This window comes from Jaculus jaculus, chromosome 3, assembly GCF_020740685.1.
Source record: "Jaculus jaculus isolate mJacJac1 chromosome 3, mJacJac1.mat.Y.cur, whole genome shotgun sequence".
Classification (NCBI taxonomy): Eukaryota; Metazoa; Chordata; class Mammalia; order Rodentia; family Dipodidae; genus Jaculus; species Jaculus jaculus.
This window is the reverse complement of record NC_059104.1, coordinates 106,943,195-106,957,958: the sequence shown is the minus strand read 5'-3', so window position 1 is coordinate 106,957,958 and position 14,764 is coordinate 106,943,195. Positions and strand designations below refer to the sequence as shown.

At 41.9% G+C, this 14,764-nt stretch overlaps 1 protein-coding gene across 3 annotated transcripts; it reads left to right on the top strand.

Annotated features, from left to right (window-relative positions):
* The first annotated feature begins 1,508 nt into the window (after positions 1 to 1,508).
* Positions 1,509 to 8,548, top strand: C3H11orf87 (chromosome 3 C11orf87 homolog). 3 transcript variants are annotated; one of them, XM_045146548.1, is made up of 2 exons: positions 1,509 to 1,661; positions 3,083 to 8,548. In XM_045146548.1, exon 2 carries the CDS (start codon positions 3,342 to 3,344, stop codon positions 3,936 to 3,938), a length of 597 nt encoding a protein of 198 aa, XP_045002483.1. In that variant the 5' UTR covers positions 1,509 to 1,661; positions 3,083 to 3,341; the 3' UTR covers positions 3,939 to 8,548. The 3 variants fall into 3 exon arrangements, with proteins under 3 accessions (XP_045002483.1, XP_045002484.1, XP_045002482.1); XM_045146549.1 differs by lacking the exon at positions 1,509 to 1,661 and adding an exon at positions 1,927 to 2,029; XM_045146547.1 differs by lacking the exon at positions 1,509 to 1,661 and adding an exon at positions 2,514 to 2,531.
* Positions 8,549 to 14,764: the final 6,216 nt, after the last annotated feature.

Below are 14,764 nucleotides of genomic sequence, written 5' to 3'. Positions count from 1 at the left end.
ACATAAAGCAGCCATTGCTGGTCATGTATTAGTGGTAAAGTCTGAGGAAATCACAGTGAAACAAGCAAGCTTCTACAGTGCTGAAGTTGTAGGCACAAGCCCCCACACCACCCTTAAGGAGGAATATTTTTTAATATCTTATTATTATTGTTATCATTATTTACAGCATATTTTGCATGGATACATCATATGTTGGTACCCTCTTTTCTTTTATTGAGACAGTTATGAAAATAAAGCTGATAAAAATAAAGCTGCTAGGTATAGAATCTAAGACCTCCTGTGTGCTGGGAAAGTGCATTACTACTGAACTATTTCCCACCAGTCCCAGATGACTTGCATTCAAATAGAAGAAAACAGATTTTGGGAGAAGGTATGATGTATTTCTTCTCCCATATAGTGCTATTTATTTATGAGAAAGGGGGTGCAGACAATGGTTGTGCCAGGGCCTCTAGCCACTGTAAACAAACTGCACATACAAGTGCCACCAGGTGCATCTGGGTTCTGGGGAATAGAACCTCTGTCCTTAGGCGTCTCAGGCGAGCACCTTAACTGCTAAGCCATCTTTCTAGTCCATCTTCTTCCATATATGTCATAAGCAAAATGAGAAGAAGAAAGAAAATCTAATCTAGGAGTAGACAGGGACACAGGGTCAGAGGAAAAGACCCTATTTTTCCCTTCATGCCAGACTCACTTTTTTTTCACAAGTGCAGCAACAGAAGTCCATCCTTCCTGCTATCTCATTTCTGCTGTGTAGCTGGGAAAAGTGGCAACTTCTATGTCACTGTTTAGCTTAGCATGTAAATGTTGTGCTCTTTGCTAGACTCAAAAACAAGAAGAAAACAGACAAGGAGGGAAGAAACACCCATTTAGTAAGACATCAGAGTGCTCTCAAAGACCATGTAATCTTTAGTTGGTATTCCAAGCTGACATTTCCAGTTACAAAATAAATGTGCATGCTCCATTTTGATGATGTCTGCTACAACCAAATGAACTCCTACACTAGCCTCTGACAAGATTTTTGCAGGCTGCTGAAAAATATTTTAGAAGTATTGTGCATGTAACTTACAAGGCCAATGCACCAAGCACTTGGATAAAAAATGAGAGTGAATCAAGGAATACTTCGTGAGAAGTACAATACTGAGAACTTTTGTAGGTCATTCATTTCTGTACTCCTCTGTATAATTTTCTTTCCCTTATAAGCCCTCATGTGTGTTTTGTATGTTCAAGAGTGTGTAGATCATTAGAGGAGGAGGGGTGCCTAATACACAAAGGGAGTATTGGGTTTGGAGACAGGCAGAGGAAAGAAGGGGGTGGTTTCTAAACCAGATAGAAGGACAGATACTTTGGTGACCCGCAGAGAGAAAATAGTTGTTTGATGCACGTTTAGGTTTGTTTCAGGTTCTGTCAGAAATGCATTGATAAATGTCCATGTCATCTCTCTAGCACACGCAGTTTATGTTCAGAACCAGGGCAGCACAGACAGGACTGGGGGCAGGCGGGAACCTCATCGGACACCAAGGAGAAAGTCTGGACTATGCCCCCAAGGGAGAAGGTTCTCTAAGGATCCAAAACGTGTTTATGAATAAAGGTTGAGGGTGACAAATGGGTCGCTGAGGAACTGAAGCTTGGATCTTCTTAGCAAGGGAATGCTAGTACAGAAGGTGGGTTGCTGGTAGAATGGGGGTGTGGTGGGGGTTGCTCCTCCTAACCCCAAGGCTGGGGACCAGGCAAGCAACTGGGAAGGGCTGTGCCCAAGGCTGCTGCGCCTGGACAAGGTGTTGGGGTATGAGGGTGGGTGGGGGCCTGAGGGGTGGCTTGTAGCCCTGGCGGTGGCTGCCTGACGTCACCGGCCTCTCTGGCAATAGGGTAGGAGCTGAGCTCTCTGAAGCAGCAGCAAAGGCAGCGGCGGCGCGGCGGCGGCGGTGGCAGCGCGGTTCTGTCTCCTGCCCCGGCGCCCCGGTGCCTTCCGCAGCCGCCACTGCAGCCACCCGGCGGAGGCTCGCCCGGTGCAGCCAGCTGGTCCCGCCAGGTAAGACAAGGGCTCCGGGAGAAGGCTTGGATAGCTACGAGGCCCACCGGGAGGGCGGGAGCGGGGGTCGGAGAGCTCCGCGGCCTGCACTGGTCCCCTTTGGCCACAGTTTCGGCCCCCGCCCCTGCCTTGGCCGGTGGCTAGCCCTCGGCCTCGCTCCTCCGCAGTGCAACAGTTTGCAGCCGCCTCTCTGAAGCGACAAGGGAGGCTCTACCGCTTGCTGCGGGGCTACCTGGCTTGGCCCTCGGTAACAGCCTGGGGCTGGAGATCCGGAAGGCTGGAGGGAACGTCCGTTCCCCAAACTTTGCAGGCAGGAACCCTCCCTCCCCCCGTTCCTGCTTTCACAGGGGGATAAAAGGAGGGTACAGTTAGGTGGGAGGCACTGGGAGATGAGGAGGAAGGGGGCGTTTGCGGGGATGTGCTTCAGTTGAGAAGGATGCCTCGGCTGCGTTTTGTGGGGAGGGAAGGGTAGGAAGATGCCAGGGAAGAAGTCTGGAGAAAGGTCGGCGGCACGATCCCGCTTGTCAGATACAGTGTTGTCAGCTGCGACCAGGGACAGGCAGTGGCGTGTTCCCCACCCTTGGGAATGGGACCTTTGGGATCTGACGCTGGCCGGGCTGGAATAGTCTGGAGGGGGAGGGGAAGGGGGAGGGATGGGAAAGGAGGACTGCGCACACGGAGCATTTTGGAGTGGATGCTGGAAAGGGTGGGAACCAGGAGTCTACAGGGCGCAGGAAAGAGGGCTTCCTGGGAAGTAGAGAAAGGCATCCAAGGCGGCCGCATCTGTAGCAATTAGAAAGTTGCGAAGGGTGCAGGAAGGCTCTCTTCTCTGCTGAGTAATGAGCAGCTCCGCGCTGCGGACTCAGACCCGGTGAAGGCCAGCGGAGTGAGCCGGCAGCTGGCGGCCCTCGTGCGCTGCCCGGAGCGGTGGGGCTGGGGTCCCTAAGATGCGGAGAGGACCGCTGTGCACAGTGGAGGCAGCGTGCCCCAGGTCCGCTTGGCGCACTCCGGTTGGCACGGCTGGCACTCTAACTAAGCCTATTCTCTTTGCAGCCCCGTGCCTCGCAAAGGGAAAAGGGCGCTTGGAGACCCATTCAAGGCGGGACCAGAAAGGATCTCACCTGGGCCACTAGCTCTCTGGCCAGCTTGCTTGCCATCATTCGCTCCCTCAGTTCTTGGCCCCAGCGAGCAACCACTCTCGCGCCAGGAAGCAGTTTTGGGTGGTGTGAGCACTGTGCGCTTCTTGGCTAGTTGGAACCGTGTATCCAACAAAGAAAGCTTGGTGGGCCTGGCCCCTGTCAGCCCAGCGCCAATGAGTGCCAGGGCGCCCAAAGAGCTGAGGCTGGCGCTGCCGCCGTGTCTCCTAAACCGGACCTTTGCTTCCCCCAATGGCAGCGGCAACGCAGGTGTCCGCGGCCCCGGCGCAGGCGGTGGTGGCGGCACCTGCATCACGCAGGTGGGACAGCAGCTCTTCCAGTCCTTCTCCTCCACGCTGGTGCTGATTGTCCTGGTCACACTCATCTTCTGCCTCATTGTGCTGTCGCTTTCCACCTTCCACATCCACAAGCGAAGGATGAAGAAACGGAAGATGCAGAGGGCTCAGGAGGAATACGAGAGGGATCATTGCGGCGGTAGCCGAGGTGGTGGAGGGCTGCCCCGAGCAGGAGGTCAGGCCCCAACCCATGGCAAAGAAACCCGGCTGGAGAGGCAGCCCCGAGACTCCACCTTCTGCACCCCTTCTAACACCGCATTCTCGTTCTCCTCCTCCTCGTCCCCCGGCCTCCCGTGCCAGGGTCCCTGTGCTGCTCCACCTCCACCGCCAGCCCCCAGTCCACAAGGAGCGCCCGCAGCTTCCTCCTGTTTGGACACAGCTGGCGAGGGCCTTTTGCAAGCGGTGGTACTGTCCTGATTGTCTAGCCCCTCTCCTCATCCCTGCTGCCTTTCCAGCATCTTTGCCATCCTTGCTTTTGTTCTTCCTTCCTGTTCCATGTTCCTCTGCCCCTCTTCCTCTGCCTCCTTTCCTGATCTGTTCTCCCTGTTACTGTTTCTCCTCCGCCGAGGCACTGTGCGGTATTTGTAAATATAGGGCGAGGAAAGTCTCGGAAGAAAAAATAACGCTGATAGTACTTTATTAATATTTATAGCAATTATTATTATAATACTAATAACACAATCCAAGCGCATGACAAATCACATAATTTCTCATTGTCAATGAAAGATGCATCTTCCCTCTCCACCCCATGCCCCTTTCAATGAGGAGGAGAAACCGCACAAGCTACCAAATATCTAAGAAGACATTGACACCCCGAGCAAAGGGAGGGGAGGTAGTCCAGTAATGTTGTATATAGCAGCCAAGTTAAGGTTTAGTTGCCTTCCCCCCCCCCCCAGCTTTTACTTTTCATTTAGCCTTTCTCCATTCTTTCTCCCACACCCACCATCAGCCGGGCTCAGGCAGTAATAGATTATAAAGAAAACATCTACATTAAGCACCAGAACTTTAAGAGGCTGCAGAGAAAGCCTCAGAAAAAAACGTTTAGTTCAGGTACCCCTCCCCAGTCAGCCATTTTCTCACTGTCTTTGGTTAACCATTACTTTTTCCACCACAGAGTAGTTTAATTTACTTTTAGAAATTTCTCTCGATGGCTGAGCATAAAATCTTCCAATGCGGTAAATTAAAAAATAAATAAAACTGTTTTTACTCCCTGCCCCTCCCCACTCGGACAGTTTTGACTTGATGCATTTTTTCCAGGAGTCACAGAGTACCCTGGAGCTGTCCAGTCAGGTCTGGTGCTGAATTCCCCTCACCATCGTGGTAACTTCCTGGGGTTGTGAAGGCCAAGAAGGGGTTGTTTTGGAAAGTGACTATACTGGCTTTGGTTGGTTTCTTTCTTCTTTTTCTACAATCAGGCTAGCGTGTACTATTGATTTTCTTATTATTAAACGTTGCATAAGTTACCTTTTTGTAAAAAAATAAGTATTAGGTGATGTGCAGTACTGAAAATGCAGTATCTAACCAACCTGAATGTTTCTGTTTTATTTTTAGAACAAGTGCAGCTTTGTTTTTATATATATATACATATATATATTTATTTATTATATTGGTACCAAATATGGAAGAAAACTATAGTTCTGTACTGAGTACTGCTAACTGTGTATTGTTGTTCTTACTTTCCAGCTGTTGATATAATGGTTACCACTGGCTGAGGAATTCAGTGGTACAGGCCTGGCTTCTGCTGTTTCCAGAAGTGTTCTTTTGTATCTTACTCTGTAGTAGACTATTATAAAATGATGACACAGATGTTTCCCTTTTTCTTTTGCGAATAACAGAAACAACCACCACAACAGAAAACAAACAAGTAATGGATGAGCAGGAATGCCATCTATTAAAACATGATTAATATTTAAACAGTGCCTGTAGTTCTCTGCATGTAGTTACCACCTGGAGGCAGTGGTGTGTGTGCTTGCTCGTGCTGTTGTGTTTGGGGGAGGGACTGGTGGGGATGTTGGGCAATTTGGATGACAGGACATGCAAATTTCAAGAGAAGTTAAATCAGGAAATACATTCAGGATAAAAAGGCTTTCAGCCCATATCTGTGCCTGAATCTGAGATACAGCAAAAGAGGTTTTTTTTCTACTTTCTGAGTCTTGCTTGTCTAATTTCACTGAATACGTTGAAAAAAATATTGAGTAAAAAAGAAAGAAAAGATAACTATTTTATTCTCTCTTCTAATGCCAGACAAGCCCACCTATGTTAGAAATGGAGTTGGCCTGTGGTTATGTATAACTTTGTTTTCCTTGGACATATGATCAAAGGGCCTAGAAGTTCATTATGTCTTAATTATTTACATCAGTATCCCTTTGGAGACTAATTCTTTGACAGCTACTCAAATGTTTGGAAAATGTATGAATGAAGATGATCAGTAACAAAAAAATCTTAACCAAAATAGTACTTACTATTCTGCAAATCCCTTCCCAAAGTACAGAAGACCATCACCTAATCATACCATGTTGTAACATTAGAAGGACCAAGTAAAATATTTGGATACAATACATTAAACAATGAACTAGATTCTCTCCAGTGCCTTAGTCACTTCCTAGTAATAGGTCAGAGTGCATTAACTCCCTCAGGCTACTAAGGTACCCTATAGTGCATCAGAGCTCTACATTGTACAACAGAATGACTAAGGCACTGTGAAGAAGAAAGTCCATTAATTTCTGTAGCTTGCCCTCATTCAGCTGTAGTTCTTAATACATTCTTACAGAATAGCTTTTGGACTTGACATTTGAATAGAATGAGGAGCTCAGAAGGAAGTTTTCTCATTTCCAGTGAGCTCTACTGAAGTGCATGGATATTACTTTCTTCCCCTTATTTGGTGCACTTTTTAATAGTGAATAATTTCCCATTTTATTAAAGCAATAAGATTCTGTTGTGAGCAGTGCTAGATGATGATTCCATTTCCTTGGTGCTGAAGCTACTCATATGTTCTTGCCTTATGAATCACAGTGCATTCAAGGCATGCAATAATAATCCCCTTTCAAGGAGAAGCCTGTACACCCTAGGGGGCAATGGCCTATTTAATTTTTCCAAAAGAATAGAAGGAACAAGAAATAAGCTAATTATATGTATTATAAAAAAAATCTTGATACCTCTAAACATGGACACACATCTGTAATATGTTATTATTGTGCACCTTTAAATATACATGCCTTTCTCCATTAATTGACTATGATTTAATATTTATGATACTGTCCTGTATACCGATACTGCAGCTTGTTAATCACATTTCACACTGACTTTAATATAGTCTGAATCTGATGGTGTCACATAAGATTTCTGTGAGCTGAAGTGAGAATTACATACAATTCTAGTAGGTAAGTTCCCATACCAAATTACTGCAATAAGTACATGTCAACTTTTACAGAATTTATTCAAAGCACTGCTTCTCATAGAGCTCAACTGACACACAGGACATTTAGGTTTTTCATTTCTATGAAACACAAGGCAATATGGAAATAGCTAAATTTACTTTAAGGACTTTATTCCCCGATGTCCCGTCAAACTAATTGCTTCAACCCCCTTTAGCTACAGCTCAACTTCTGCACTTGTAACTCAGTATTAATAAGGTGGCATGCTTGATTCTTATTGGTTTTTTAAATGAGAACATTGGAGAGAGAATGCCATTATGTCAACTGTATAGGACTCTGATGCTTTAAGATGTAGATGGATATAATCTTTAGAATTTATATACACCCATAGATATGTATTTATATATGCATACATTTTGTACAAATTTACAATGAACTTTTTGTATTCTCTTTTCTGTCATTGCAACAATGAGGTAGAAGCCAAATAGTTGTTCTGTCCTCTTATCTAGGGAGGATAATGAGAAGCCAGGTATATGCATGCACTTGTTTCTCTGGAGTCAAATCTGAATGACTTTCTCTTTAGTTAATGGAAGGGGAGAGTCCTTGTTGGCTTGAGAAATTAAATAAATTTCATTCCCTATGTTAGTGACTCAAATGTAGCAACAATAATGAAGTTATGACTGCATAAATATGGTCCAACTATCTAGATGGAATGCCAAACTACTCAAAAGAGGCTTAGGCCAATCTAGACCATGGTTGTGGATTGTAGTTTGAGATTTCATATTTTAGCCTATATGTTTTGTGAGATATAGCTTATATCTGCATAGCTAAAGATAAAATGAGAATATGATTATTATTTGTCTAGTTTCACAAGTAGTTTTTGGAAAATATTAACAAGTTAGCTTTCAAAATTATTTGACAACTAACTTTTCCACCATTTCTATCTGTATCAGTTGAATTAATTAGATAATGGTTGAAAGTTTATTTTTCCAATGAACAAACATAGGATTTAAATGCTTTTCTGTGTATAACAGCTAAGAAATTACTATCTGTTACCAACTGAAACTTGTGGGCTAAATTCAAACCAAAAAAGTTTAATATAAAGTGGCTAGTCTCCTAAACCCCACTTCCATGTGAATGTGGACTTTGACTTGTACTCTGAAAAGCCACTCATTTATGTTTTGGAACTAGAGAAGTGGCTCACAGATATTTCAGCTCATGTAATAATGATTTGCCCTATGTGCAGGAGGGTATTTAGACATTGGACTGAACACAAATATGACTTTGATTTTTAAGTTTATTTGGTAACATTTGAGAAAACAATTTTGTGGAATGACATCAATACTTATTAATATTACCAACCTAACAAAACTATTGATGCCATGTTGGACTGTTTATTTGGGAATAAGAATTAGCTTTAATTGGAGACAATGAATTATCAAGGTTGTTTAACTTGTTTGAGGCAGGGTATTTACCTGAGACCTGTAACTGCATTGGGTTATTTCTGCAGAGAGATTAACAATAACAATAGTGGCAACACCAACTGAAAAACTGAGTTTTGAACTTGAGTATATACAACAAGTAGAATAAAACATACTAGAATTCATGAAATTTTGTTTTGCTTTTCTATCAATAAAAGAATTTTCTTGTTAATTGGCCTTTGGACACGATTTCCTTAATCAATTTATAGCATTATTATAAAATTTCTCATTCTATTACCTCCAGATACAATTTTCCTATTTATTTATTTATGTATGTATTTATTTGCATGGAGAGAGCAAAAAAGAGAATAGGCACACCAGGGCCTCTTGCCATTGCAAACAGACTCCAGATATATGCAACACTTTGTGCATCTGGCTTTATTGTGGGCACTGGGGAATCAAACCTGGGCCATTAGGCTTTTCAAGCAAGTGCCTTAACCACTGAGCAATCTGTTCAGCCTCCAGATACAATATTCTAAGAGAAATTGTCACTTAAATTCTTTTTGTAATTCCTGAACTTCTTACAAACCAGCTTAGAAATGGGATGTGCATAAATTGTGCCTAACCCAAAAAACTGAGTCCCCAAGTGATCCGGTTAGTAGACCTTAACCTCTCAGAGACTCTTGAGGTCATATACATAGGCTCTAATACTTCTTCCTCCTCCCCTTATCCTTCTTTAACATAACCTGGTACATCAGAAACAGATATGGTTTACATGATTTTTTGTGACTTAAGGGAAGGAGATGCCTCAGATCCACACAAATTCAGTTCTGTTTGAGCTGAACCACACTGAAAAGCAGCCAGCCGGAGCTGCTTCCTAGCCTTTGGTATTATTTCACTATCCTGACATCCCACTGGGATTCATCATTGCAGTCTAACCCTTGAACCTTCTCCCTAGTATCAAATCCAGAAGTCTTTTGATCCTAGCTCTCACAGTCCTAGCTCCATCAATACTCTCACATATATACCACTAGCCCCTCTTTATCGGCTTCTAATTATGTGTAGAGAAGCATGGAATCATTTATGGGCACATTTCATTTTTATCTTCTGTTTTATTTATTTTTCCCCAACTTGCACTAGAGTGTAAGAAGCAGCTTCTTCTCCTAATGGTTCCTCTTTACCAAAGACTCCTCCTGCTATGAATAGCTTCCTACTTCTTCAATAGTCCTACTATGGTCTTCCTAACAGCAGGTTTATATGTAACCCATATTTTTTTCAAGGTAGGGTCTCACTCTAGCTCAGCTTGACCTGGAACTAACTATGTAGTCTCACGGTGGGCTTGAACTCATGGCAATCCTCTGTCTCTAGAGTATTGGGATTAAAGGTGCATGCCACCACACCTGGCTCTTATGCTTAACTCTGAAGGAGAGTTGGGCAGAGTGCATGAAACAGAATTCTAAGCTTATTGGTAAGATATTCTAAACTGGAGCATATTTGGAATACATCATGCCCCTATAGGAAGCCTTTGAGTTTCTGCAAAGCAAATGTGTAGCATTTGATTACCATCTAGTGCTTATTTCTTTATTAATTTGTACCTAAACCCTCCCAATTTGGCTAGAAAATCTGGCCACTGATTGACACTTTAAACTTGGGTAACTATTTGGTCTCCTATAAGGTCTAGTCACTTTCCACTACTATCCCATTACTCTGTACTACTCCTCAACATCCAGGGGCTGCAGACAGGCTTGTTGTAGATACTGGATACTGAAGTGGGAGTGAGTAGCTATCTCTTCCTAGAGGCATCAGCAAGTATGATTTAGTGTTGCAACCCAATCTCTAATCATGGTCCTTTTAACTCTCCAGCTGTTTGGCTTCAGAAAGGGGAAGTTTGCATGCTATCACAAGTCTGATATGGTCTTGTGGATTTCCCTGTTTTGGATTAAGTTATGGAATATTAACTATAATATATTTTCTTTCTGATTAATTGTCAAAGTTCAACCTCTTCTCCAAAATATAACACCTCCACCTATGTCTTTGGCTGGCATAAATAATGATAATATTGTGTTACTTTTTATGAGAAATAGCTCTACTTTAAAAAAAATGTATAGACCAAGAAGGTGCTTTGGAGATAAACTTTAATCACAGCTCTTTTCTACCTTTTGCTGGCCATCTTCTGTCTACATTTGCAAATTGTCTTTCTTGGTCATGGCTTTGACTTAGTAGGATAAATTTTAACATAGATATTTGTCATTACTCCATGGTGCATAAAATTTCTTCACACAGAATTTCTAGGATCCTATGGTGGCCCTTATAAGCCTCATTGTACTGAGGTGTCAAAGATGTATTAAGTTGGCAAACATGTTCATCCTTAACATACATATATGCAAAGGAAACGTGTCTACTTGACTTTTTCCCCACAATTTTTCTTATCTTCTTCATAGGGATTCATATCTCAGTAGCTATTTTATGAAAATTCTATGATTTTCTCTTCTACTGTGCTTATTTCCAAGCTGGGTATAATTTATTTTATCTCATGGTGGCAGAGGAAGAGTTCCTCAGATCTTGGCAGTGTTAAAAAAAAAATCCTTGCCAGTAAGGACATGATACTGCCTAGTCTGGTCAGCATCCTGAACTACTGACTGCTGTGATACAAGTCCCTTCTTGTATACACTAAAACAGACTGAGATCATAAATAATTTTTTATGCCTCCAAATCTGAATCTACAGTGATGTCTTTGTTTCTAGTATGGTGTTTTGATGTTTTATTTTGCTCTAATAATCCCCAGGCCCCTCAACTAGAATGGGACTGTCTGGTTCCCTTTATGAATTGTGACCTGATGATAGAAAACAAGACTTCTTGTTTCCTGTTGATACCACAACCACCCTACTATCATGACCTTCTTGTTAGAAACAGGAAAAGGATCCCAGTAAAGGTTCTCCCTGGCAGAACTAGGAAGATTTGCTAAGACAGTTAGCAATCTAAAAATCCTTTGCTTTCCTGATGCTATCAGAATGTTAGTCATTAGGTCACCTCCCTACTATAACTTTTTCCTGAATCAAAGTGTTTGGAATAAAGAACCTTGGTATTCATCACTCCACAGTCAATATTCAAATTCCCTTAAATTACCCTAGCCGAAAATGGGTTGACTTTTCTATATGGTTCCTTAAAGACTATATTTGTTACAATCATAGAGCAAGGGGTTTTGTTTTGTTTTTAGTACTACATCCATATACTCTGACAGCTTCACAGCTGAGGCCTTAGATAAAATATAGGGTATAGAAAAGAAATTGAAATTACATATAAACAATCCTGTATCATAAGGTGATTTACAAATCTTTAATTAGTTATCCTTGTTTACACATTGGTAATGATTTCTAGTTACATGTCAGAATTCAGTGATGACAGAAAGATCCCATTTCTTCTCTCTACTTGCCAATGTATAATACTCCAACTCAGCCTTTAGCTAAGTTTCTTAATCAGGAAATAAGAATTTACTTTCAGTGGTATAGGCTGTAGACCCTTGTCAAACATTCTTGAGAAAAAAGGTAGGTGTCAGCAGTTTTTGTACTTCTATATAGAACAGCCTTTTCTAGGAATTTGAGTAGGAATTGAAGGCAACCAAATATCAAAGGGGAGGTCATCACCAGGAAGAACAAAAAGGAGATGGGAGGTTTATTTTCCTAGCTTTGCCTTGTGGGATGGACCTCCTTCCCCCTGTTGCAGTACGCTTTGTGGGACCATACTGTGACAGGATAATTTGTGGGGTCACTCGAGTTAGTTCTATCCTTAGGTCCATAAAGCTTTATTCTTTTGTTTTAATTATGTTGCCCTGTTGTGACTCTGCCTGCAGAACTTTTTGTTCAACCATAGCCAGCCCTGGTGTGGCCACTGACTAGTTGTCATTGACTAAGAACATTTATCATCTGAGAATTCTTTCAATGTATGGATATTCTTTGAGCATATCATTTTATGGCCTGAAGTATGTTGCAGCAAAGTGTCCTGCCTTCATGGGAGTTTTTTTTTAAATTTAATTTATTAGTTTTCTTTTCAGCAAATGCAGGCAGTTTGGTACCATTGTTTAGGCTCATCCATGATCTACCCCCTCCCATTGGACCCTCCTTGTTGATGTAAATGGGCTGTGCATTGTGGAGTTAGCCCACAGTTATTGGTATGATAAATGTCTATGCATATCATGACCCAACATGTGACTCTGACATTCTTTCCGCCCCCTCATCCGCAAAATTTCCCTGAGCCATGTTGGGTTCATTTTTGGTCTGCTTCAGTGCTGAGGTGTTGGGGGCCTCTGAGGCTCTGGCTCTCTGATTTGGTAGGAGTTGATTTTTCTCTGTGTTGGTCTCCTTACCCTTTGTACTTGTATCTGGTTCATCAGGAAAACATCACCTTTGCTTGTTTTGCCAATTGTCCTTAGTTTCAGTTGGGCCCCTTTTGAGGTATGTTAGGGCAGCTTTCTCCTTAGGATCTGCATCTATCTGAAAAAGAGAAGCAGATTCTCCAATGGAGAGTAAGTTAGCACCCAGAAAATTGAGATAACAATTACTTTTTTGATAGAGAGTTTGATAGGTGTAGGCCCTCTTGTACCCCATGATTCATGGTAGAAACTCTGATCTGGAAGACAGGATGGAAGAAACAGTTCGAGAGTCCAAAAATTTCAGTAAGTTCAAAAGTTCCTGTGAACAGAACATGAGGGAATTGTGGAATTTTTGAAAGTTAGAACATTCACAAACACATAGGAAATAAAAATAACTCAAATCTTATATTTTACTGATCATTCCACACTTAAAATCATTTACAACATATATCCTTTTAACTCTGTACCAAAACTTTCAAGATAAGCCATAGCCATTTTTTTCTGTATTTTAATTGTAAATAGTGGAAAAAGGCAGTATACAAAACACTTAAATAACATATGGAATATGTTTAGGGAGAAAATGCTATATAGAGCCAATAAATCAGAAAAGGAGGAAAATCTAGGAACGAGGACTGAATTTTCAATAGGGTGGTCAAAGAAGGCCTTACTCAGAAAATCTTATTTCTTTAAAGATTTAGAAAAGCTATGCTGATATGGGCTAATTGACAAAAGATTGTCTAGAAGGGTTCTTCTTTGTTTTTGCTTTTTCAAGGTAAGGTTTAACTCTAGCCCAGGCTGACCTGGAATTCACTGTCTGGTCTCAGGGTAGCTTTGAAATCATAGTGATCCTCCCACTCGGCCTCTCGAGTGCTGGTATTGAAAGCATGCACCACCATGCCTGGCTTCTAGAAGGACTTTAAAATGTTTTGGGGCTGGAGAGATGGCTTAGCAGTTTAGTGCTTGCCTATGAAGCCTAAGGACCCTGGTTCGAGGCTCGATTCCCAGGACCAATGTCAGCCAGATGCACAAGGTGGTGCATGCATCTGAGTTCGTTTGCAGTGACTGTAGGCCTTAGTGTGCCCATTCTCTCTCTACCTATCTGTCTCTTTCTCTCTCTGTCTCTTGCTTTCAAATAAATAAATAAATAAAACAAAAAACGTTTTAAAACCCATTTTTTTTCTAGAAAAACAGATTTTTGTAAGAAGACAAGAACCTTATGCTTACCAAATGTGTTAGCCATTGACATTATCCAGGTGATGAGGGGTAGAGAGGTATTCTGGAGAATTTTGTAGTTTAATAAATCAATGCACTTCTATTAATTCAAGCTGAATGATAAATATATACAAAAAGCACCTTGGAGCACAAACAAGTAATGACTAAATTTATATGTGAGGGTTAGAAAAGGTTTATTGGGGCTGGAAATTGGCTCCGCAGTTAAGGTCTTGCCTGCAAAGCCTAATCACCTAGGTTTTATTGCCTAGTATGTCGACAAAGCCAGATGCACAGAGAAGCACATGTATCTAGAGTTCCTTTGCAGTCTAGAGGACCTGGTGCGCATGCACTCTCCCTCTGTTCAAATGAATAAATAAATCTAATAATATTTTAAAGAAAGGGTTTATTAATACAGATAATTCTTGTTGGGCTTTGGACTAAAAGAAAGAAGGGAAGCAGTTTAAGTGGAAGGGAAAGCATATAAAAAACTACAGAAAAGCCAGACGTAGTGCTGCATGCCTTTAATCCAAGCACTTAGGAGACAGAGGTTCGAGACCACCCTGCGACTACATAGTGAATTCCAGGTCAGTCTGGGCTAGAGTAACACTCTATCTCAAAAAACAGCAATGAAACAAAACAAAACAACAACAAAAAATCTACAGAGGAGAAGTGTTGTATATATTTATGGAATGTTATGGTATCCATACTGGAAGGGATAGGGGGGTAATTCAGAAAATCCAGGCTACTGAAGTTCCCACAAATGATGACCCTCTAAAGATGTGCCTTTTCTGTTTCCAGTAGGGAGTTAGTGAGAAGTTGTGAGTAGAGAGAAGAATTATAGACATGAATATAGTAAAAATTTCCCTG

Excerpts from the sequence above, each read along its gene's own strand:
- C3H11orf87 (XM_045146548.1), top strand. The coding sequence starts at position 3,342 with ATGAGTGCCAGGGCGCCCAAAGAGCTGAGGCTGGCGCTGCCGCCGTGT.